The 25453-nt window shown below is 44.4% G+C and overlaps 1 protein-coding gene across 3 annotated transcripts in view; it reads left to right on the top strand.

The window, feature by feature from the left end:
• The window catches only part of ZNF536 (zinc finger protein 536), a 488284-nt gene that overhangs the window by 409240 nt on the left and 53591 nt on the right, over positions 1-25453 (top strand). The window contains exon 5 of one of the 3 annotated variants that reach the window (XM_023229080.2): positions 10253-10292. The exons of the other annotated variants lie outside the window; for them this stretch is intronic. Coding sequence (XP_023084848.1) covers positions 10253-10266 — 14 coding nt within the window. The 3' untranslated portion in view covers positions 10267-10292. The remainder of the gene's footprint in view (positions 1-10252; positions 10293-25453) is intronic. 3 annotated transcript variants of the gene reach the window in all.

The following is a 25453-nucleotide window of genomic DNA, read 5'->3' as shown; positions in this document are numbered from 1 at the left end:
TAGGAAGATTGAATTAAGCTGATTAACATATCCCGTCACCTCAAATATTTAACTTTTTTTATAAGAACATTACAAATTTACTCTCCGGTGATATTGAAATGTAACAAACTCAACTATTAGCTATATTCACCATGTAATGCAAATGATCTAAACAAAAATTCCAAAATTCCTCCTATTGAACTGAGGCTTCAGCTTCTGGTAACCACCATTCTGCTCTCTGCTTCTATGAGATCAGTTGCTTCAGAGTCCATGTCTCAGTGAGAACACCCAGGATTTGTCTTTCTGGGTTTGGCATATTTCACTTCACATAATGTTCCACAATTCTATCCAGATTGTCACAAATTATATTATATTTTATTTTTATTTGGTTTTTAAATTAAAAATTTTTTTTTTTTTTTGTAGAAATGGGGTCTCACTATGTTGCCTAAGCTGGTCTTGAACTCCTAGGCTCATTTAATTCTCCTGCTTTAGCCTCCCAAAGTGCAGAGATTACAGGCATAGCCATCACACCTGGCCAATATTAGATTTCAAACACCTCCTAAGGATCTTTAATTTTAAAGATGCATCTTTTTCTTTTCTTCTTTTAATCAGCACATGAGTGTAACATGTGGTGCTATTTCCCTCATGAAACATTGCCTCTACTAAGCACGTGCCTGAAGTGACACTGCCCCTGCCCCCACCCACGTCATACCCCCTTCCCAGGAGCTCAGGCTGCGGGAAGGTCATTTCCATTGCATCCCTGTGCTAGCTGGGCAGACCATCCCTACTGGTGTTAAAGACCCAAATGTCTTTCTCTCCCGCCTCTTGGTGGAGCATGAAGACAAGGTCCCATTGGCTTAAGGCGCGGTGCTGGCTTTCTCCGATGGTTGTGCCGTAAGTTAGCAGGATAAGTTTGACAGTAATTTAATTTTCATTGACAAATGCTGTCATAATATTGAGAACAAAGTGATATATTGTATCAACAGTAGTGGTCGACGCTCAGCCAGTCATATGGACTGGGCGAGCACCATATGGTTCTTCTAAGCTCGACTTGGAAAGCTCTGGCTAAGAACTTGACAAGCTTAAGATACCAGTCAGGAAAAATGATTACCCTTGAGAAGTTCCTGCCATGCCTCCAGTCTCTGAATTTCGTAGAGAAAAGGAGGGAGTGCTTCCTGGATATCAGCCAGGGTCCACCATACCCCTGGCCGGAGCAGTCCCTCAAGGGCACCTCGGAAGGAATGTGTCCCCCATGCACCGGGGCCAGCCACAGCCATGCAGATTCTCTGCTGACAGCCAGCATAATCGAAAGTCCTGAGATGATAAAACACCATTGATTTCCTGTTGGTTTGTGTTTGTTCCTGGCTGTGGTCCTCTCCACTTAATGCCGGTGAATGTTGCATCCACGCGTGTGAATGAGGCCAGGAATGAAGCCTGGCCCACGTTACAAACTCACACAATCCAACCAGAAAGGGGACGGGATTTTTCATTTTGGGAGTGCAGCTCGTTATGGCTGCATCTCCAGACCCCCTTCTGGGCCAATCAGAGCCAGAGCCGTGAGTAGATTACGTGTCAGTCTTTGTGTGCCTGGGTACGTGTGTGTCTGACTAAACTCTTAGCCAAAATCTCAGCTAGACGATTTGACCAAAAGTGTCACCACTGTCAAAAGCAGTCTCCATTTGTTCTGCTTTCCTAACACTGAGCTTATTTTAATTCTGGTTACTGTACATAGAAAAAAACAACCGATGAGCAAAGTTACAAACAGGCTGGGAGAGAAGAAAGCTGTGTGTGTGTGTGTGTGTGTCTGTGTGTGTGTGTATGCGTGTACCCCACACACGCATGTTTAGGGACACACCATATCCCCATGCACATTCGGCTGCTGTCCTTGTCTGGCTTGCCAAACGTTCAGGGGCCTTCCATTCTCTGAAGGATTCCCATCCCAAACAACACTAAGTAAAGAAACAGGCATATGGCGTGGATTGGAGATGGTGCAGTGTTGGCACAGTCCTTCTGCTGTGGTGAACAGGTATCTGGAAAAGATGAGAGTCCCGTTCTGCTCTTTTTGGAGTTTATCATTTATTTGGATTTTTTGGTTGTTGCTTTGTGTTTATTATTATCTTAACAAAGAGAGGGAGAGTGTGCAATTCGCAGAACTGGGCACTGGTACAACTGCTCTCCAAGATGGCTCCCTGCCTGAGCCAGGGCTGTCCTTCTTGCAAGGCACTGTCTTGTCCCACCCTGCGTGGATCCTCAGCTCCCAGGCTCTCTGGCCAGGAGCAAGGGCTGCCTGCAAGGTGCAGGGGGAGCATCTAAGTGCAGATGGTTCTCTGGAGGCCCCGAGAGCTCCTGGGTGTGGCTGGGGGTGTCCTTGGTCTTGAAAGACAGTGTTGACTTGAAAAAGCAGGGCAGATTGGAGGAGCAGCTGCCCTCCTTGTGGATGGCATCCGTTGGTGGCTGTGTAAAGAGGAGTTCCGGACTGCCTCCCATTACCATTTCATTACGCGACAGCAGACCCATACACAGATCCATACGCTGCCTCTTGGATGGGGTTTCCAAACACAGCAGGACACTGCGGAGAGTGCTTACCTCCTCTCCTGCCTGCTGGAAACCCAGCTCCCTGCCATGTGGCACTTTCTGAGCTGCGGCTGCAGGCTCTCCCCAGGTACTCCAGCTGATGGGTGCCCCCAGAGGATGAGAGACCGCTGGAGGGCTGTGCAAGGTGCCAGTGGCTGCAACATTTTCCAGAAGGGTCTCTGGAGAGAATGTGTCAGGAAAACACCCAGCCAAAGGATGTTTTCTCACCCAGGTACCTCTGGGCTTTGGAATCTTGCTTGGCGGGGCCCAGGGATGGGGTGTCACCCCTTCACAATGGTTGTCAGCCATGAGACATGGTGACCACCTAAGAGGAGCTGGCTTTTCTTATCTAGGCTGGACTCACCAGCATTTTAATGATGAGGGAAATGAGATAACCGGGTCCTCCACAGACAGGGAAGGTGAGAGGGTCATTGGCTCTATGTGCTGATTCCAGGATGGGTGATCATCTTCCCCATGGCAGTGTGGTGGAAGGGATTGGGGAGCGGATGCGTGTCCTGGCTCCACCGTGCCTGAGCGAAGATTCCCATCCTCATGAGGCCCTTGTCTCTTCATGGATAAAAGGAAAGCATTGCTTGTGAAAAAATGATGATTCCCCATGTTCTTCAAGTAAGAGGCTCCCTCTTTCCTTCCTCAGGATTTATCATCTTTATGTTTAAAGAGAAAAATCCACAGCGGGGAAGCACAAAAAGTTATTCTTTCTGTTTAAACCCATTTTGTGATGTTGAATTTCCCCCACCCATTTCAGGTGAGATCTAGGCAAGGTCCCACAACATTTTTGGTCATTTTGGAATAACACAGGGTCTTTGTGTGTCTTTGAGTCATAGAAGAGCCTCATTTTGGTCATGGAAGCACATGTTTCAATGTCATACTCCTAATTCCAAGCTTCGTGTAGAGTGGGATCATCTTCTGGAGCTGGCTGCAGCCTGTTGAGGGCCTGGGGACAGGGACAGGCCATGTCTTTTCTGGTCCCTGGCCTTGTGTTTCCCTTTCTCCTATGCATTCTGACCACCGTGGTTTTGAACAGGGTCTGCAGAAGAAGTCAGGACTGGAAACACGGCCATGACAGTTGTTTTTCTCCTGGGCTGGATCCTTTCTGGAGTTCTTGGGGCTCTCCCACATTTCTAGGATTCTGTCACCTACAGTTTGGGCATGTAGCCTCTGGCTGGCTGATGGCTGCTGGCCCTTCAGCAGGGAACATCCAGTGTCTTCCTGGTGAATGGTTTCATCCTTTTAGGCAGCCTCTTGGACAAAGTCCTTGACAGCATTTTTATGCAGAGGGTCCTTCCATAGTGACCCACATCTGGACCTTGGGAAGTATTCTTCACATCTTCCAACAAACTGAAACTGGAACCTTTCCCCATACAGGCCTCCTTTCAACCCACCCTAAGAATAGCCTCTATCTTTTCCACTTTTGCATAGCTGGGCTTCATGTCCCACTGACACCAAAGGATATGGAACAGGTTCTCTTTAAGAGTCCATCAGCTGGGAATGAAGTGAAGGAAGCAACCTCTGTCCATCCCCCATGGAAGGAGGGCTGGTAATAACATCACACCCACCAACTCTTTCCAAAGAACTCCTCTATTTTGCAACTCTCTGCCTTTTCAAATTCAATCCTTGTATAGCCTCAAATTGGGTCTTGGCATGAGGTTGACGACACTTCTTGTCCAGTCCTTCTCAATTTGGATAAAGCAAGCATTCGCCCTTTACACTTTGTGGTCAGACTTTTGGAGTTTCCATCTAAAGAGTAACAAAAGCACAAATTTTAACATCCTTCTACCCTTGATGATCACACAGCTCTTCTTCCAATCCAAACTCAAATCTTTTTCTAGAGCATCATTCCTTTTTTTCTCTTTTGAGATACTTGGTGAGAGCAGAGTTTATTAGTTTTGCACTTACAATAGCCCTTCTGGTACATAAAAATTGATTGAGCTAGTTGCTTCTCACCTTGCTTTTCTGAGAAAAACTGTGTCTTTTTTTTTTATAGCAAGAGATAGACAAAGGCAGCAAGGTATTTTGAGGGTTTTTTGCAAGGCTGGTGTTATGTAGACAAATAGATTGCCTCTGTACTTTGTCTTTTGCTCTGCTGTTGGATGTTTGGGACATCACAGCACAACCTAAACATCCTTGTGGCTTACTCATAGATCACCCAGAAGTAGTCCATGCAAGCCCTGAAAAGTCTTTCCTGAATGTTCCAGTCTGCATCAGACAACCTGGTATCAGCTCCAGGTCTGTTGTGTTGACACTGCTTCTGATCTCTGGGAAACACTAAGGTCAAACTTGATGAAAGGCCAGAAAGCCAGGCCAGGGTGGCTGGTCTTTCTCAACCCAGACCTCTGTTCCATTTTAGCATGTCTCTTCTATCAGTCTTGAGGACTTTTAGGGTCTTAACATCTCACACTGCTGTATTAGTCTGTTCTAGATTTGCTATTACCTGAGACTGGGTAATTTATAATAAAAAGAGGTTAAACTGACTCACAGTTCTGCAGGCGGTACAGGAAGCAAGATGCTGCGTCTGCTCAGCTTCTGGGGAGGCCTCAGGAAACTCACAGTCATGGAGGAGGGTGGAGAGGGAGCCTGTACTTCACATGGCCGAGCAGGAGGAAGCATGAGAGGAGTAAGTGCTATACACTTTTAAACAACCAGATCTCAGGAGAACTTTCTCACTATCACAAAAACATTACCAAGGTGGGTAGTGTTAAAACCATTCATGAGAAATCTTCCCCGATGATCCAGTCACTTCCCACCAGGCCCCACCTCCAACATTTTACAACTTTCTACATCAGATTTGGGGTGGGGACAGAGACCAAAACCATATCAACTATTTAGTCTTCTGACTCACTGGGGATAATTTGTCTGGGCTTCTGAGGGGATTGTAAGGCAGTCATGGGCCAGATTAGCACAAGAGCAAAACTTTATATATCTTTGCAGTCAAGAACAGGACACATTGGTGTATTAAGCAAATGGAATCTTCTTCCAGCTAACTCTTTCTTGAAGTGTTTCCAAACTAGCTCTTAATTTCAGATGTTGTACTCTTAGTCTCACGATTTTCAGTTGATTTCTTTTGGTGATTCCCATTTTCTGCCTAAACTCCTTATCTTGTCATCTATTTTCTTAAATATATCAGGTATAGTTCTTCTAAAGTCTGTAACTCTAAAACTCAATATTTGGATCTTCTGTGGGCCTGATTACATCAGCTGTTGCCTGATTTTCTGTCTTTGTTTTCACCCATTTGCTCTTATTTCCTGGTGTACCTGGTAATTTTTATCAAATGTCAGACATGGCATATACAAATTTTAGAGATGCATTTTGGCTCTATATGAGAACTGCCAAACAGGAATGTGATGTGAACCACCCATGCCATTTAAATTTTGTAGTAGCGATATTAAATAAGCATGAATACATAGTTAACTATTTTTAAGAATGTATTTTGTTGTATTTAACCAGGTATATGCAAAGTGTTATCATTTGAACAGGTAACCAATATAAAGAGTATTAATGGGACATTTTACATGTCTTTTTTGTACAAAGTCTTGGAAATCCAGTGAGTGTTTTACCCTCATAGCAATTCTCAATTCTGATAAAGCCCCATCCCAAGTGCCCAGTAGCCACATGTGGCCATCAGTTACCCTGTTGGACAGCACAGCTCTGGATGGTGTTACCTTCCTCTAGGGAGGATTTACTTTTGTTTCCAGCAGGCCATTAGGCTTGAAGAAGATCACCTTAAGTCAATCAGAAATTGAGCAGATTTTAAGGGTTTATTTCTTACCTGTTCTTACTCCTAACTGTGCCCCTTTAGGGGTAACAAATAAATGTGCGGGGTGCTTATCAGGAAACTTCTGCCTTACCAAGCCCTAGAGTCTGGTGTTTATCTTCTTGGTCCCTTGGACTATGGATGTCTCTGATTTGCTTCTTAGCATCTCGTTGGCTGCCATTTGTAAGTTCACAACTACCTCAAGGGGAGAAGTAAAGTCAAAAGCAAGCCCAGCATTCTGTGCTCCTTCCTTTTTAGAATCTTGACCTGTCAAGTCCTGGCTCCTTTGATAACTCTATTACACCTTGAAATTATTTATATACACACATACTGGCCAGGTGCTGCGGCTCACGCCTGTAATTCTAGCACTTTGGGAGACCGAGGTGGGCAGATCACCTGATGTCAGGAGTTTGAGACCAGCCTGGCTAATATGGTGAAAACCCCATCCCTACCAAAAAATACAAAAATTAGCCGGGCGTGGTGGCACATGCCTGTAGTCCCAGCTACTCGGGAGGCTGAGGTGGAAGGATCGCTTGAATCCAGGAGGCAGAGGTTGCAGTGAGCCAAGATCATGCCACTGTATTCCAGCCTGGGCAACAGAGTGAGACACTGTCTCAAGAAAAATAAATTGTTTATATACACACATATACACACCACTGTTTTTTTCATGCAGCTTTTCTAGTTGTGCTCAATAAGACAGTTGATTTGTTACAAGCTCTTTTACTATAGCCAAAAGTAGAAGTAAAATAACATCTTAAATAACTAAAACCAGATTTTCCTCCCCTGTTTGGCAATCAGCACTGTTTCAGCCTTTGAGAGAAAACTTATTTCTTTACTTCTGACTCAGCATACCAAAATCTCTGGGGAAGATTTTGTCCCCAGTTCTAAGGACTGGCACATTGAGGTATCGTAAGATTGTGCCTTGGAAGAGTCAGGCCCAAGATCCTCTGCACTTCCCACTGCACCGTCCTACCAGCCTGCATGGCAGGGAGGTTTGCTGACCTGGTGTTTGTACTGGTAGCTCCTGAATATCCTTCTGTGTGGGCACAGGCAATCCATATAGGAACATGAAGAAATGGTAGCAGTGGCCGTCATTCCAGGTAAGCTTACAGTTTCACAGAGATCAGAGGCACATTGAAAGGACACTCATTTCTTATGCAGCATTTTCTAAGATGTTGTCTTAAACCAGACCCTGGGCTACAGCCTTGTGTCAGCAGCAGAATGCCGTCATTCACAGCCCTGCTGTTGGGGAGCATGTCTCCTGGGGCACATCCTGGTTTGGTATGAGGGCCCTATCTGGGACATAGACGCAGAATGTTGTGGACACATGACAACCCTACGCAGCTGTACACGTTCCCACCTGCGTAAGTCTCTAGTTCAGCTTCAGTATCGCGTAGTTATCTCTGGATCAGCAGTAAGACCTTATGATGTTTCAAGTATAAAATATTTAAATAAAACATTTTACCATGTTAGTGAGATAAAATCTTTAGCATTAATAGAAATTTTGCTTTTTCACAAAAAAGGAAGTTAATTGAAGCTTACTTTTAATTCACTACATTTAACCCAATCTGTTTTGTTTTTCAGAAAAGAAATCAACCTGTGTTTTCTTGAAAGAAAAGCAAATTCTACTTTTTTTTCTGTTCTGATTATTTAAAAAATAGGAGAAAAGACTCCCAAACATTGCTTACTGCACAAAGAGTGCCAGTTTTAGTTTATCTCCTTTCAGCTTTCTTCCTGTGCCTAGCTTTTATGGAATTATAATCTTACTGTTATATGATTTCTGCATGTCATATACATATAATATATATGTGCAGTATGAAATTTTTTCTCATGTTATTAAGACATGTGTATAAATGTATGGCTACACTAAAATATCATTATATAGTTATTTGCCCTATTGTTGAATATGTCGACTGTTTCCAATTTTTTTAAATATTACAAATATAATACAGGGAATGTCTTTGAACACAAAGGCAGCTCCTCTTATTCCCCCTTCACCCTCGTGCTTTAGAGTATTTCTCCGGGGAAGACCACCAGAAATGGAATTACTACATCAAAGCAATGGAATATTTATATCCTCTTTCACTTAATTTTAAGCCTCAGATTTACTCCTCAATGGGAAGTTACTTCCCGCCAAATCTCAAATCCAAGACAGGAATTAGGTGGCTTCTCTTGGCCGAGATGTAATGCCTGTCCCAAGATGAGGAGACCTAGAGGATGGCAGTAAAGTGGGGCAAGGCTTCGAAGGTGTTTGAGGAGTTGGTTGTGGATGGAAAAGCGACCCTGATTGCAAAGCCAAGGATAATAGTACAAGCCAAAGGAAAGTCTGTTTAATGAGATTGGCAATGCACTTGCAGGAAAACCTTTTGAGAAAAAAGTACAGCAAAGTTTGCAGGGCCACCTCCCTCTGCAATGGCAATGTTGATGGGGGCCGTTGCTGATATGGCATGGGTGTTGGATTTTGGCAACTGAATCCTATTTTAGATGCATTGTGAGCTGAATCCTATTTTAGATTGACTCATGTAAGGAACCCCGTGGTGACTCTATAAATCAGAAAGTTCGTTTGCATTGCAAATCGCCCTTTCCTAAGTAATCTTCAGCTCCTTAATTTTACAAATTGTATATTGGAAATCTTTTATTTCTGTATATTGGTTGTTGCAAAGTACACTTGGAGGACACTTGGGGCCCATTTCAACCATGGAGTTTGGGGGTCTTGTTGCAGGAAAGTTCTTCTAGTCAATCCTTCCCTGGGGTTTGTCAGTCTGTCCTCCATCTCTGGTGGACTGCTGACGGCATTTGCAGTCATCTGATGGTTAAGCCCCAATGATAAAGTCACTGCCAGGACTCGCAAATTGAAGGAGGAATGGACCTCAAAAGCTTCAGAGGAGACTGAAATGTGTCGGCTGATTAGAAGGTAGAAGGTCAGATTAGAAGGTAGAAGGTCAGAGAGACTAGAGAAAACTCAAGGCGTGAGCTGAGCCTTGGGCTCTCATTACGGAGAGGAGGCTGAAGTTTCAGAAGGAAATTTTGATCATCAGAAGTGCCTGCAGGAAGTCCTCGACTCTAGCAACAGATTAGATCCCACTGAGAAAGGAGAGACTTGTGCTGCAGACCATTGTCCAGATGGGTTTCAGGAGATGATACAAAGGCTTTGTCTGAGGATGAGATGGATGAGTCAGTCAGTGCTTTCTTTGAGTGGATCAAATATCAGTAGACTTGGATCTCTTTGTCCTGAGCACCTGAGTGAAACAGGCTGTGTGGGGGGTGAGAGCCCAGCTCCCTAAGGGACACAACTGAGGTCTCTGTCTGACACTGGCCTCAGCACTGGGGCTTTCTCTTACCCTTTTATGTCAACACCAAAAGCCATGGAGCTGGGCCTTAAAAACATTGTTCAAAAGTCATATCTTAAGTTATGACCTTTCTTTAAGTATTTATAACGACTGATTAGATTTCATAAGTAAAGCCAGATTTGCATAAATTAATAAAATATTTCACTGGGTAACATCCTTTCCCAAGTTATTGGGGATCCTGTGGTTGAGGGGCCGGTACTTCTTCTCCTGCTGGGTTCATGAATCTAACCTTTCCACTGGGGCTGCATCCTCCATCCCAGCCTTGGCTGCTGTAAACTGTGCTAAAATGTCACTGAACTTTGCAAGTTACTGAATTTGCTGGGGTGTTACTTAAACCTCCAAACCTAATTGGAGGTGGATGTGGGAGAAATACTCCAAGACCCACACTCGACTTGGGAAGATTTGGAAAGAGTCCCATGACATCAGGTCCCTGCTGGGGCTTGGTGGAAAATTTATACAAGTATCAGTAATTATTTAACAATCAACTCGTCCTAAACTTTTATACCATTTATATAGTGTTTAATTTACATTGATCTCTTCATTTTACATGTAGTAATTAATTTTGTCTCACTGACAGATGATTCTCAATGACTGATTTCAAGACACATTCCGGACAGGTACTTTTTAACCCTTCGTTTTGCTTCAAAAAGCCTTATTCTACTCTGGGGTTCTGCCAGCTATCGCAAAGCAATTTCTGGAAGGGGGGTCTTGGGGGACCAACCTGTGTGGAAGCAGGGAGGTGGGAGGTGAGTTTTCATGTAGATTGTATGTTTACTTAGGGTAGCTTTGGGTGGAAGATTGGGAGTTGGGTTGGGAGGGAGGCACTTAAATCTCCCCCAGTTAACCCCTTGCTCTTCTTAGTGAATATTGCTTTAGGCCATGCTTGAGTGAACTCCAAGATATTGGAAAATTTTTCTTTGCTTTAGAAAGCAAAGTAGAAATTCCCAAATTCAATTTGAATAAAAAATCGGGGGAAATGATAGAATGACCCAAACTGAAAGGCAAACATTTTTTGTTATTGATTTCACATTTCGATCTCTGTTACATGTGTCGTAAATGTCATCTGTCCGAAGGTGAGAGCTTCAGAGACAAGTGTTTGAAATGGCAGTAGAGCCACAGATACCAAGTGAGCTCTGTGGTTTAGTTTTACTTGTTCAAGAAGTGCTTGTCCACTTCAGTTGTTTCTGGGAGATGCTGGAAGAGGGATCTGCAGTCAAAACAGAGTGGGGTGCATTTTGATCTGCTATACTTAGCTGTCTCTCTCTCTCTCTCTATATATATATATATATATTTTTTTTTTAAGAAAATTTCCTTCTTCCTTTCATTCTTAGTTTGTAATCTCTAAGTATGAGTTCATAACTATTTGGTTTAAGGTATGTACATCTCCAGAGTTAAAATGGAGAGAAAGCTTATAGTGGACATTTCTTTAAAAAAATTTTTTGGGGGAGAAGCAGTGCCTTGGTGCTTTAGTATCGCAGGATATGACTATTATAGGACACTCCTGTTATTATTAATGAGGAGGACATGTATCCTTCATTTTGCAACTTTTCATCCTCAATGACCTTTTAAATATGGAAACTGTTGAAGTCATGTTTTAATATTAATGAATGATGTAAAAGGTAAATGAAGTTCAAATTATTCTAATACTCGCATGTTAGGATCTGTGTCTATATCCATATCTTCTCCATAGGCTTGTCATAACTTTATAAGTGGCAAAGGGATTTGAGTGTGAAGTCCCACAGATGAAGGCCGTCTGCTAGTGATTGAAGCCTACTTAGCGGGTGGCGCCACCCTGCAGCAGGGAGCTTCCCACCTAGACACATATGTTCTGATGCTTTTGGTCATTATTCTGACCTAGACATTCACCAAGAATGAAGAAACATTCGTTTGGCGAACAACACGCCTGCATTTTGGGAAAGTTCTCCATGCCGTTGCCCGGTCTGGCTTCTTGCTGGGTCAGCTTTGAGTTGGAGCCCTGAGGACAGCAGGTCTCAGATCTAGTCACTGTCTTCTCCAGCCTCCTGCTACTGCATCTATAATTCTGTCTCCCAGTGCAAGAGTTGGGCCCCTTTGGGGATTTTCGCCATTATTTTTTCAGAGAAGGTATTCAGCTCTGGTTTAGCTTGTAGCAACAAAGGTCTTTTTGTGTCTCACGATTCCTCTGCCCTCTGACTCTTCTTTCATCCCTGTAGCATCTATTATTACCGTAATGTGACTAAGGGGGCCTTTCCCCCTGTCATGTGCCTCCCCTACTGTCCTGGTGGAAACTAGTATGTTCTCTTACCCTTTACATCCATCATTTCCATCTAAGCACAGCATAGCAGCCTCTGGGGAAAGAAGCGTGAACCTGCACACACATGTTCACGACTGTGTACACGACTGTGTCTAGGAGCATGAATGTACACAATGTGTGTTTAGGCAAGAGTGCATCTTTGCAAGGCGTGAAGGTGTGCTCGTGAATGTCCCTATGTAATGTGTGAATGTGTGCATGTGCAGGTGTGTGCGTGCTTCTGCGTGAAGCTGTCGGTGCATATGTGTGGAAGTGTGACTTTGCCAATCAGTGGGCACAGCTGTTGATCATGCACTGTCCAGACCACAGTGCTTTAGCTCCTTCTAGACATTTTCTCCATCTCTATTTGTGTTAATTATTCAAATGGCAATTAGTGGCTCTGCCCCCCTTTGGTCACAGTCTCATAGTTTTTGAGGGATGGTCATATATTCATCAGATTTCAATAAATCCTTTCCAACGTTATTGTCCTTGTTGTATTAACTGGCACCTGCCCTCCGACGTTACACCTGCAGGAGAATTCCACCACGTTTGGGTGCATTTCTGAAGCAAGGCTATTGATGTTCTGTGTTTTAAAAAATTAATTAAAAAAACTCAGGTCTCGGGAAATTCCAGCAGTCAGTCTCCTTTTTTTATCCTAATCTCCTCATAGTAATGCTCACAAGTACCCTTGGTCCAGACAATTCTTCATTCATTCTCCACCCCCTACCACACTCACACCCAAACTCCCCACCGCTGGAGATTAGTCCTTTGTGAGTCAGTGCACAAAAGCTTTCTTAAAGTCCCAGTAAATTATACCCCTGGTTTCCCTCTTGAATTCCTTTTTGTTACTTTTTCAAAATATTCTATTAGTTTTGTTACGTATGATCTCCCTTTTGTGAATCCATGCTGAATATCTTTAATTAAATCATAACTTTCCCTATTTTGTCCCTGATTAGTGTTTCCAATATCTTCCCCACTGCTCAAGTCAAGCTTACTGGTGTTTAATTTCTTTGATCTCCCTTAGAGTCGTTATTAAATATAGGTGTTGCGTAAGGGCTCTTGGCCACTGGTGCTTCTCCCGTTTCCCTGGGTGTTTTAAAAAGGTATTTGCTAATCGTTCCCCTGTTTCCTTGCCTCCTCTTGCACAAATTCTAAGATGGTTCCCATCTGCTCCCGGAGTTATCAGTCCTCAGACACTCTAATTTCTTTCTCACCTGTTCTGCTACTGGGCTGATTTCCTTCGGAAATATTTTCCTCTCCTTGGGAAATGCTTGTCTGTTGCTGGCATCTGCTTTCGTCTTCCCTTTATGGACATGAAAGCAAATAATTTATTTTTCATTTTCTCTAGAAGTCGTCATCCCTTCCTCCAATCAAATATGTTCTATGTATGCCTTCTTGTGTTTTTTTTAAAAAAGCATTATGAACCCAGTTCCAGCAACTGCTTGCTAAGACCCCAATTTGGAAGTGGTATTTCCTTTCCAAAGGGTTGATAGCATCACCAACTTTTAATTTGGAGCAGGGAGTGCTGACCCTTTGCTAGTGAAACTGTTTTGAATGTCCCCGGCTGTTCTACAGCAAGCAGCATGAAGTCTTGAGGCTTCCCTGACAACCGGTACAAGAGGGACCAGGCCCCCTCTCCGGGTTTTAGGGAGTTGTAAAGTTTACCACGTGTCGCTTTGGAAATCTCTCATCTGAAGTCAGCTTCAGCTGGGAAGTTCGCCTTCACTTTTCTTCTGCTCTGTGCTTCCAATTTTCCTCGCACCTGAGGGATGCATTGGTTCTCCTATGACTCACTTCCCTTCAGGCTGTACTGTGGGCTCATCCTCAAATGTAATTTGCTTCCTTTTCTTCCTGTGTTCCCAGGACACAGACTGAAAAGGGCTGCCCTGTGCAGAAGGTGCACACGCACGGGTTTTCAGATGCTCTTAGCTGCAGGTGTCCCTGTCAAGGGGCTGGGCCCACAAGAAGTAACTTTGGAGTCCCTGACCTGCAGCCGCGTGGAAGCCTCTTCAGATCACTGTTCCTCTCAGCTTGACCTCATTTCCTTTCCAGTACAACCCAGATCTGCGTGCTGAGACATCACTCTCAGGTTGTAAATTCTACACCAAATCAAAAGGCCAAATCCTTCCTGCAAACCCACAGGCACTCGACCTACATCACACCAAGGAGCCTGGCCTCGATGGCTATCTCAGGGACCCTGGGCAGGGGAGGCAGAGGTGTGAGCCCCCACCCCTCCAGCACCAGCTACTGGTCTTCTGCAGGAGAGCAACTTCCCCGGATCAAGTGGCAGAAACGACATCAGCCAACGTTTCCACAGAGTATGAGTCATAAATAGTCCTTTTGACATTGTTTCACATCAAAAGGCAAGCAGCCTGTGCTGTTCCCTGTCCCTCGTCCCTAACATAGAAGTGCCTGGAATTTGCCCACAAACAAGGATTTGAAATTTTAAAAGCTCAATAAAGGTAGTAAACAGACACACTCGAGTCAGTTTTTAAAAATTGTTTTTAATTGGGTCAAATAGTCACTTTGGGGAAAAATAAAGATCGTTTATGCTGGTTTTTTCAGTTCACATGTTTTTGAAAACCAATTGCCTGGTGCAGACCTAGTTCGTAATACCATCCAGAAGTGATGATGATAAATGGGTGGGCCCAGGGCTCCCTCTGAACTTCAGGGATTTCTTCTTCACCACAGACCACTGTTTCTCCACTAAAACAGTCTGTAGTCCCTTCACTTCAGAGCAATGGGGTAGGACGGCTGGGGTCCTGATTCCATAGTTAACCAGAATCAACCCTGGGGCTTGAGCCACCTCACTGTATGCCTGACAGCTGCCCCAGACAGGGAGGACAGTCCTCTGTCAGCCTCTGAGCAATGTTCCAGAAGCAATTTATAGATGGACTTGGTGAGCAAAAAGTAAGAGTCACAGGTGCTTCATAATAATTACTTGCACATTTCCAGAATCGGACATTCTGTCATTTAATAGACCTAAAACTAAAAAGCTTTTGTCTGTGAAAGGTGACCAATAGAAACAGCGTTTGGATTATATGATATCCCATAACTTAATCATATGGCTCTTAAGAGGGGGACATACACAGCTGTGTCTCACTAATATGCATGCAATATGTGTAAACTGATACGCTTTAATTCTAAACTTGTTTTTAGCAGGAAGAAAAAAGCATTTAGATGAAGAACATTAAGATTCAATATTAACCATTTTTTCCCCTTTGGGCAAAATTATTCATCACTTGATATTTATTAAAGCAGCATTTTGTCTTTTTTTTTTTTTTTTGCTGTTGTGAGATGCATCCTGCTACTGATTTTCCAAACATCCTCAAAGTTTTGTGGCAAAGTGAAAAAGACACAGGAACAACCAGTAGCCCCTTTGGGGTCACAGGAAAACAATCGACTTGAAAGATACACACTTGTGCTTTTGAAGCCCGAGAGTCATCCTAACCCCTAGGACCTAGTGACAGGGGCAAAGTTGGAGTAATTAATTTAGAAAGGGCTGACTGGTTTTCCACCTCTCCTATTACACATATTTGATTTGCCCATCCTCTCTGATGTTTTAATTGTTAGTTTATACTGGTTTAATCTGAAATATTTAAGTATATTTGCTTTGATAATCTTAACTAACAACAAAAAAAAAAAACAACAACTAAGACAAAGGAATTGTAGATTGGAGACTTTATTTTCAGGGCAAAATGATACGGGTAAGTGAACATCAACTGACCAGAAATTATTTGCTTCTGTCTGTTAGACACGTAATGGAGTCATTTAACTAGTCAAATTAGGAGCTGCAGAAATGCACCATGCTTCATTACTGAGTTCGAATGGGCACCATTTTACATTTACGTCAAAAATTATCTCATAGCAAATTAATGTTTTCATTGTGCAGAAAGGCTGAAGCTATGCAGTGTTAGCGGCACCTAGAGGCCATTGTGAAAATACTTCAAAGGGATGATCTACAAACAAGGACAAAATGATCAATAGATGAGTGGTAGTGGTGAGAGCCCTGACCCCGTCTGAAAGTAAGAACATAGTCATTGAATCAAATTGGCTGTCTTGGTGACCGTATGAAGCTCTGAGGGGCCATGACGGTTACCCTAAACTTGGCCTAGAACTAGATGTGCTGAAAGAGCCCCTAAGATTTCTGTCTTCTTCTTGTTACTCTTTAAGTCCTGAAAATATGTGGTGTTGTTTTTTTTTTTTTTTTCACAGTTTGAGTTTGCTTTTTCTTTTACCTATGGGCTTACATTATGTCAGAATCTCATATTTTAGCCGATGAACATTTCTGTAAATAAGCAAGGAGAGATATTTTCCTCCCACATTGTAAATTGGCATCCTTAGACTCTTTCTTTTGTCATTGGTAAAAACTTGCTGTCCGTAGAGAGAGGCAACACTGTTTCATCTTTAAAAATACTGAACTGGGTAAATCCTCCATCCAAACAGATTACCAAGGTTGATTGTGGTCCCAAGAATGTCAATCTCTGCTCAATTTAGCGAGAAATCATTTTAAATAAAATAGCAAAGCCCTCCCCAATGAAAATATGTGTTAAAATGATCTGCAAGTCGTCAGTGACTCTGGGACGTTGGAGCATACTGTCAGAGCAGAAGCAAAGGAGAGAATGGAAGCATATAAATAGCATTGAGAACTCGAGAATATTTCAAGACAATATTGATGTCTAAAATATATGTGAATGACTGCATAATGATCGAGGCAGACATAATTCAAAGTACAGTCAGAATCTGGCCTCCAACTCAGAGCTTTAAATTCTCCAAAAGACATCTGTTTGCTGAGAAAGCCTCACCAACAGCTGCGCCACATAAAGGGGAGAACCCGGGATACGGTTGGGAGTTGGCAGGTAGGGGAGCCTCACAGGGGTCAGGTGGGGTCCTGGAGGGTGGGCGCCCCACCTTCACTCCACAGGTACCGGAAGCGCGGCTGCTTTGAACAAAGGCGAGGGAGGTGCCTGTAGTTCCTAGAACCAGGTAGCAAATGTCACCTGTGTGTTTTATCAGAAAGCGCCCCCGTTTTTCAGCATCTCCAAAGGCCCAGTTGGGCACTGCGCCTCTCGGATGCTGACAAGAAGATTTGACGTTACTTCTCTGGTCCTTAACTTTGTTTACCCAGCTGCTATTCTTCTGATACTTAACTCTTTCACCTTGCAGAAAACAAGGGTGAAGGAGGAAGGGAAGCTCTAGGTGTAATTTTTCAGAACAAAATATAATGCTGTGATTTATTTTTCTTAAAAAAGAGAATAAGCACGAGGAAATTGAATAGCACCCATTTCACGCTTAACTGTGGTTCACAAATGAGAGTTTGTAATTAAAATGCTGTCTGCAAACCTATTCTGCAGACCCAAAAAGAAAACTTCCTCAGAATGTTATCAACTCTCCAGTTTCTGTAAAGATGCCGTATTTTCAGATTTCAAAGAGAGGATCTCCTTTTGAAAATAAAGAATTGTTGGGTATCATATGAGCCTGCTAAGTACAGCATTTTAAACCCACACTGTGTTGAAAGATTCAAGAATTTGGCAGTGACCTTAAGGCCACAGATAGGATGATGAAAAATGGGGAGATGAAGGCAGTGTCTAAAGGAAATTCTCTTTTGTTCTAACAGAAGCTTTGTGTGTGTGTGGCTTAAGCAAGTGGTTCAATAGCATTTCTTTGAAACAGAAACAAAAATGCTAAGAGCTGGTTACAAGTACTCTGGTCTTCTTTTCTCCTTACAATGCAGGAAGAATTTTACCTCTTCTCATGAATCTTGTCTGCTGAAATGTCTCAGTCTTCATGTTATGTTTACCAAGGCCAGGCCGGAGGATCCGATAATTTATAACCATTCCTATTGGGTTTTATGTAATAACTTTGGAACTCATATAAAGTAATGATCCACAAACTCTTTTAATGTTCATTATAAAATATGAAATATTTCTCAGAACCATTGCAATTATGTGACCAGACGTAACTGTTTCACACATGAGTAAATACAGGGAGGTTTAACATAACTTTATTATCTTCCTGTCTTTTCTTCTCATTGATGTGATAATACTGTTTTAATATTTTTCTAAAGAAAAGTTAAGTAATTTTAGAATCTCTACTGAGGCCCGCTTTATTGGCTTTTGTAATAGAACTCTCAAATCTAATTGTATTTATGCTCAGACTGACACCACTAAATGTCGTGAATGGAAGGGAAATGCCCCCCAAAGCTGTGTATTCTGTAATTATCGATAGATGTGTCTCTGCTGACGAGGCCTAGGGATCTGGGGAGAGTCGGGGAAGTAAAGCTGAGATGGCAGCAGGCATTTCCACCGTCATCCTGAGGCCCCCGTGGACGCGGAGAGATACTTTTCTAAGGAGTGAATGAGCCCCATCGTTCCGTAGGACTCACCAGGAAACTTTTTCCCTTTGACTCTGTGTGCTGAGTCTGCCTCTCCTGAGTCTGGAGTCAGCAGCATGCAACTTCTAGTTTCATAGAAGGCTGATCTCCGAAGGGAATTTTCCTGGGCTTCCTGTCCTAGTGATTTGAGCTGAGTGGCATTGTCCCGGTTGCTTGACCTTCACCTGGGGCGTGGGCTTGGGGTCATCCCTGGCGGCTGTAAAGTCTCCTACAGTGATGGAAGCCAGGGAAAGATTATTCTGGAAATCCACTTCTTACTCCCCGTGTGGGCAGTGGAAGCGGTAACACCAAGGCTGGGAACCCAGTGACAGTGCTGCCTCCACTCTGGATGCCCCATCAGAATCCAGGATTCTCCCAGGACCGAATGGCGACTATTTCTAGCCTACTAAGGCTGGGTGGAAAAGATTAAACACGAGGGAAGATGCTATTATCTGGGCATTTCCAAGTCCTGGAGAGGAGAGAGGGTTTCACCATGCTTGACTCTTTTATCTTACTTGTTCTTAGACAAGTGTTTCTCAAAGTCTCATGTGCAACCAGGTCCCCATGGATCTTGCTATGGTGGCGATTCTGACTCAGTAGTTCTGGGGAGGACCCTCTCTTCTGCCCTTCAGCTCCGGGGTCACGGCCGTGCTGCCAGTCCAGGGACCACACGTTAGCTCTGGGTGTAACATCTGTCTTCTCACTGCACGTCCACTTTCGGGGAGCAAAGCTGACACAGGGCATGGAGGGCTAAGGGGGCCCTCTGAGCGGCCCATGTGAACAATGAAAACTTGAAGAGCGGCCTGATGGCTGGAGCCAGTTCACAGTTGTGTTTTGTTTGACTTGTGTGATATTACACTTTTGCTTTTAATTGGTTGCACACAGTCTAAAAATGAAAGATTTTTAAATTTACAAATCTAGGCTTTCAGGTTCTCTTGAAAAACTAGAATGTCTGGGACAAGGAACAGAGGAGAGGTGGGATCCGCAGGAGCAGGGGAAGGAAGAGAGTTGGGAGCCCCTCCTTTAGGGAGGTGTGGCTCTTCCCTTCTCTGCCAAGAGGTCCTGCCCAGCCTGCCTTCCTCATAACACAAGAGTTTGCAGACAGGACAGTTAAACCCCAGGGAAAGAGGGCCGCTACCTTGGCACACGCAGGGCATTTGCAGTGATGGAGGCTGCGTGCCCCCCTGCTGCTGGCTCTTGTCTGGAGTTGACAGGAATGGAGAACTCTTGCCCCATCAGAACCCAGGATTCACCCGGGTGCTTTAGCTCTGCCTTCTGGCAAGTGCCATCTTCCTCTTTGAGGAGCTGTTCCTTAGCTCTCTAGTTCTCACAAGCAAGCCACTGGAGAGGGTGCAATTCCCAGCTAATTAAAGGTCTTGAGATCCTCCCCTCCCTGTCGCCGACACTCCTTTGAAATGAGCAGGCTGCATGAAAAGTGTCCCTGGCTGCTACCTGGCAGCAGGTGTGAGCCAAGGGCTGGTGCCCAGGCTGTGGGGGCTCAGTGGGGAGGGAACCTGACCTTCACCTAGGTACATCCAACAGGTGTGGCTGCCGGGCATAGTAGTCATCCAGTTCCTAGGTGGGCAGTACTGGGGATCGTCACAAAATCTGGAAAGTTCATTAGCTGTACAATCATCTGATCATCTTCTCACTTGGGCCTCTTCACTCCTCACCACCCACCATACACCCATATACACCCCGTCCCCAGTCCCTCCTGGAAACTAGTGGGTTGTGTTGGAGTCAGATGTGGCAAAACACAGCCTAAGTCAACATTCATGGGTCCTAAAGCAAAAGAACTGTGGAATGCTTGTATCCAAAGATTTCTTCATGACTGCAACTGGTTGAATGATGAAATAAAGGTGAAACCAAAGAGACCTTTCTGCTTCCCTGGGCAGTGACTATCTAGGCCTTTAGTTCTTTTAACCAGGCGATTGTTGCTGTAATGGATCTCAGTGCTATTGGAGCGCTGACTGAAGCTTGTTTTTTTTTCCTGCGTGAAGACCAGGAACCCAGTGCCCCCAAAGGCTGGTGGCTTAGGTAAATTTGAGGGCTGTCCTTGAGGCAGGTTCTGCTGAGCTCCACAATTCAGCTGTGTCTGCCACCCACCGCTCACACACCTTCCATGCTGGGCAAAGCCAATGTGCTTACAACATCGACTTTCTTTATCCCCAAGCAGCATTCAGGGCTAACTTTTCAGAAATTTTTATTTCTGAATGCTGGTTAAAGGCAGGATCTTCTGCTGCCAAATTTCTCAAGCTGTCACCTGCACAGTGAACAAGTGAGGAGTGGCCTGAGGCACCTGGCTGTGCTCCTGCAACTAAGAACTCTGTTCTTAGGGACTTAGCACTGGGTACATCTAGGGAGTTAGGAGGACTCACAGGGCCCTCAGATTGACAGCTCTCAGCATTTGGCTGCTGGTTAAACAAATCTCACGTGAGTTAAAATTTCTACATGTTCTTCCATTTATAAGACAGAGTAAAATCAGCACTTAATGGATCTTGTACAGTATTGCAACGACAGACTGCATAGGGGTAGCCAGGTGACTGCAAGAGCTTCCTGCTCTCTTCGTCGTCTTCTCAGAGAGCTTTACTCATTTCTGTTTGTGAATATGAATAAAAGAATCTATTACATATTGCATTCAGAGAAAGCCATACGTGGTACCCAATTATGGCCACATGCAAGGGGAGGGGAGGATCTCAAGACCTTTAATTAGCTGGGAATTGCACCCTCTCCAGTGGCTTGCTTGTGAGAACTAGAGAGCTAAGGAACAGCTCCTCAAAGAGGAAGATGGCACTTGCCAGAAGGCAGAGCTAAAGCACCCGAGTGAATCCTGGGTTCTGATGGGGCAAGAGTTCTCCACTCCTGCGAACTCCAGACAAGAGCAATACTGAGAACCTGGCATGCTGATTGGTACAGGGAACTGGAAGTCACTGAATGGGGAAGGGCTGGAGAAACTGAGGGTGAACTCAGCCCTCATCTCAAAGGAGCTTGCTGTCAACTCGGGGAAATGGAGCTAAACTATGCAAGCCGCATTGCTACCCAAGACATGAGTGGGAAGGGAATGAGACTGGGGAATAGGGCAGAACTGAGCTGGGCCTGCAAAGATGGGGAGGGTTTGGCTAAAACCTAGTGTTTTACAGGTTTATCCAAGGAAGGAATCTAGCAATGATCTCCTTTTGCTCTTTAGTGTCTTTTCCTCTGACAGGTTAAAGATTCCCTGTTCATGGCGGCTTGGTGGCTTACACCTGTAATCCCAGTGCTTTGGGATGCTGAGGTGGGAGGATCGCTTCAGCCCAGGAGTTCGAGACTAACCTGGGCAACATAATGGGACCCTGTCTCTACAGAAAATGTAAAAATTAGCTGTGCATGGTGGTGCACACCTGTAGTCCCAGCTACCCGGGAAGTTGCAGTTGGAGGATCACTTGAGCCCAGGAGTTTGAGGCTGTAGTGAGCTGGGATTGCACCACTGCATTCCAGCCTTGGCAACAGAGCAAGATCCTGTTTCAAAAAGCAAAAAACAAAACAAAAACCGCTTTCATTGATGTCTGCATGTACTTGAGAGGGCTCAAAATGAGGTAAGTTTTTGCTTCTGCAGTAAGATGGAGTTGTAGAGTCCTACAGACCCTCCCCTTGGTTCCTCTCCAGTGCTGTCCTTGGTGTTACTCAAAGGAACAATTGCCTGGTCTTCTGAATTGGGAACTACTTAGAATAAAACAGCTGCATTTTATATGATGAATTGAATTCTTTTCTAATGAATTTTATCAGACTGCTTTTTGGAGCACATATTGGAACATGGCAGTGCCGGACTATTTTCTAGCATAAGAAAATAAATTAACTTAGGATTGTGAAATCACATTAAAACAATATGAAAACTCTGCCATGCTTTTGGTTATCCCCTTGGCTGGAGCACATTGCACCATCTCTACCCTGCTGGAAACGCGCTGTCACTCTGTCTCCCTGTGACCCGTGCAACGATGCTCACGGAACTGTTGGCTGTCAATATTGCTGTGTGTACAACCGGAGCAGTGAGGTTAGTTCCTCTGCAGCACACTCTCCAGAGAGTCAAAGGATGTCATTCCCGTCTCGGCAGGGACGCAATCATACATCTGCTCTCTGGTCTGTGACACCTCACTGGCTACTTTGGCTGTGTCCCTGGGCAGCAATGCCTGTCATCATTTTATGAGGCACAACAGAAAGCCTGGTTCACCCCTGACACTGCAGGACATGCAAGGCCACCAAGGCAGTGTCATTAGGTGCCCCTGGACTTGGAGGGCCTAGTTCTGATGTTTCCGCTCCGCACGGGGTCAGTCTGAACCATGGAAATTACAGGGGAGATGCGAGGGCTGAGCACATGGCCTGATTGGAAATTGAGAACCTGCTTTGAAGGCCTTTCTTTCCTTTAGTTATCTCCTTCACAAAGCCTCCTTCTCCTGGAGTTAATTCACAGGCAGTTGCGGCCGGCCCTTTTGCAGGGACACTGGAAAGAATCAGCCAATATTCATCCAAAAATATTTTCATCCAAAACCACACAGATGCTGGCAGTGCTGGTGTGAAAAGTGCAGAAAGAAGACATTCAAAGTATGTCCCTGCATTCTCCCAGTGGTATGTCTTGACCACATGTAGCCAGCTGGACCTTCCAATCCAAGAGCACCTTAGAAAGTCAGAGGCATCTAACAGTTTGGAGGAGAGCTCTGGAGAGGGTACTGTGTGGGTTTAAGCTGGAACGTGATGTCACGTAAGTCACCAAAACTGCCTCAGCTTCAGTCTTCTCTGTGTAATGATTGTGAAAATAGAATCTACCTCAAAGAGTTAATCACTCTACAGACTTGGAGAGTCCACAGGCAATAAGGCTTCAGGGAGATCACTGAGAAAGCAGCAACATCCAAGAGGCAGCTGCCAGCAGACCCTGTGCTAAAGCCACCTCTCCCGTGCAGCTAGGAGACTGAACTCTCTCAGTATTCCTGCCACTGCTCCGACGACATCTTGATCTTTCCTACTGACCCTCTCTACCCTCTTTGCTCTTCTGGTGCTCCTTGGGGCTTAGCCCCAGTTCTCTTTCTCTTCCCCTTGCACTCTCTTCCTGGGAGGTCTCACCCTTCCTTGTAGATTTCTTCTGCCGATGATTCAAACAGGCACTGCAACTCTCTTGTCTTCCCCAGAATTTCTTCTTTGATGTTCTCTTTGACTTCTCCACTTTGACATCTCACAACTTCAAACCTTGCAGTTATCCTTAATTTCTCGTCTCTCTCCAGTCCACCAGAAAGACCTGTTAATTCCATCTCAAAAAGAAATCAATCCAGAATCCTCCTTCCCTTCCATCTGCACCCTGAGGAATGGGAATCATCTCTTACCTGGATTATGCCGAACTGATATAACAGACCTTACCCAAACCTTTCTACACCCTTTGGCTAGAAGGAACTTCTGGAAATGTAAATCAGACCATATATCCTCCTGTTTAATACCCTTCAATGACTTTCCATTCCCTTTTTTTTTTCTTCAGATGGGGTCTTGCTGTATTGCCCAGGCTGGAGTGCCATGGTGCAATCTTGGCTCACTGCAACCTCTACCTCCCAGGTTCAAGTGATTCTCCTACCTCGCCTTCTGAGTAGCTGGGACTACAAGTCAGCACCAGCATGCCTGGTTAATGTTTGTATTTTTAGTAGAGACAGGGATTCACCATATTGGCCAGACTAGTCTCGAAGTCCTGACCTCAAGTTATATGCCCGCCTTGGTCTCCCAAAGTGCTGGGATTGCAGGTGTGAGCAACCATGCCTGGCCTTTCCATTCCCATTTGATTAAAACCCAAGCTCCCCTCAGCCACAATGCCCAGAGTGATCAGGTCACTGCCCAACCTTCAATCTCATCTCTCAAGCTCTGCTCCAACCCACAGATCTTCTCTCCAATCTTTAAACACTTCCAGCTCTTTGTTGATACCCCAGGGTCTTTGAATATACTGTTCTCAATGCCTGGAATGAATGACAAACTCTCTCTCCACCCCAACACATAAACTCACACACCCCATACACACACATACACACACACACAACACACACACACACACACACACACACACACACACACACACACCTGGCTTTGCCTGGCCAACATTTTCTCATTCTTTGACAGTTTCTTACCTTCCACTCAAAAATGCCTATTCCTCTGTTATTCCCTCTCTCGGTCCCTTTTTAACTTCTTAGCAGTGATTAAAAATTATGTGTGTTTGACTTCTTCCTCTTTTTTCTTCTGGTCTGACTCTCCCACTGAACTAAAAACTCTAACCAGTCAGAAAGCATCTGTCTTGTTCACAGCTTAGTCCCTTTCACCGACTATAGTGACCAGCCAAGAGAAGAGGTTCAGCACATATTTCTTGAATGAATAAATGAGAAAATACACAGAGACATAAACTTGCTAACATTTGGCCTAGTTGGTAGGTATATAAGTAAACATTCGTTTTTACTCCTGTTTATAATAGGTTTCTTGTATTTAGACAGTTTGTCAGCTCTCAGGTGGGTCCATTAGGGATGTTGAAGTTTTGCTATCAGGAAATCTGACTTTACCATTTGTGTGGGGATTTCTTAGAGATTCTTGAACTCTTGGGCAAAGTTGATGGTGACGCATTGTATTAGTCCATTCTTGCACTGCTATAAAGAAATACCTGAGATTGGGTAATGTATAAAGAAAAGAGGTTTATTTGGCTCACAGTTCTGCAGGCTGTACAGGAAGCATGGCTGGGGAGGCCTCAGGAAACTTACAGTCAAGGTGGAAGGCGAAAGGGAAGCAGGCACCTGCTTCTTACATGGCCATAGCAGGAGGAAAAGAGGGAGGTGGGAGGTGCCACACACGTTTAAACAACCAGATCTCATGAGCACTCACTCTTGTCAGGACAACACCAAGGGAGATGGTGTTAAACCACTAGAAACCACCCATATCATCCAATCACTCCCACCAGGTCCCACATCCATCATTGGGGATTACAATTTGTATTAGTCCGTTTTCAAGCTGCAGATAAAGACATACCCAAGATTGGGTAATTTATAAAGAAAAAGAGGTTTAAAGGACTCACAGTTCCACATGGCTGGGGAGGCCTCACAATCATGGTGGAAGGTGGAAAGCATGTCTGCATGGCAGCAGGCAAG

Source organism: Piliocolobus tephrosceles, chromosome 21, assembly GCF_002776525.5.
Source record: "Piliocolobus tephrosceles isolate RC106 chromosome 21, ASM277652v3, whole genome shotgun sequence".
NCBI lineage: Eukaryota > Metazoa > Chordata > Mammalia > Primates > Cercopithecidae > Piliocolobus > Piliocolobus tephrosceles.
The sequence above is the reverse complement of the archived record's forward strand: the minus strand, read 5'-3'. Positions and strand labels throughout refer to the sequence as shown.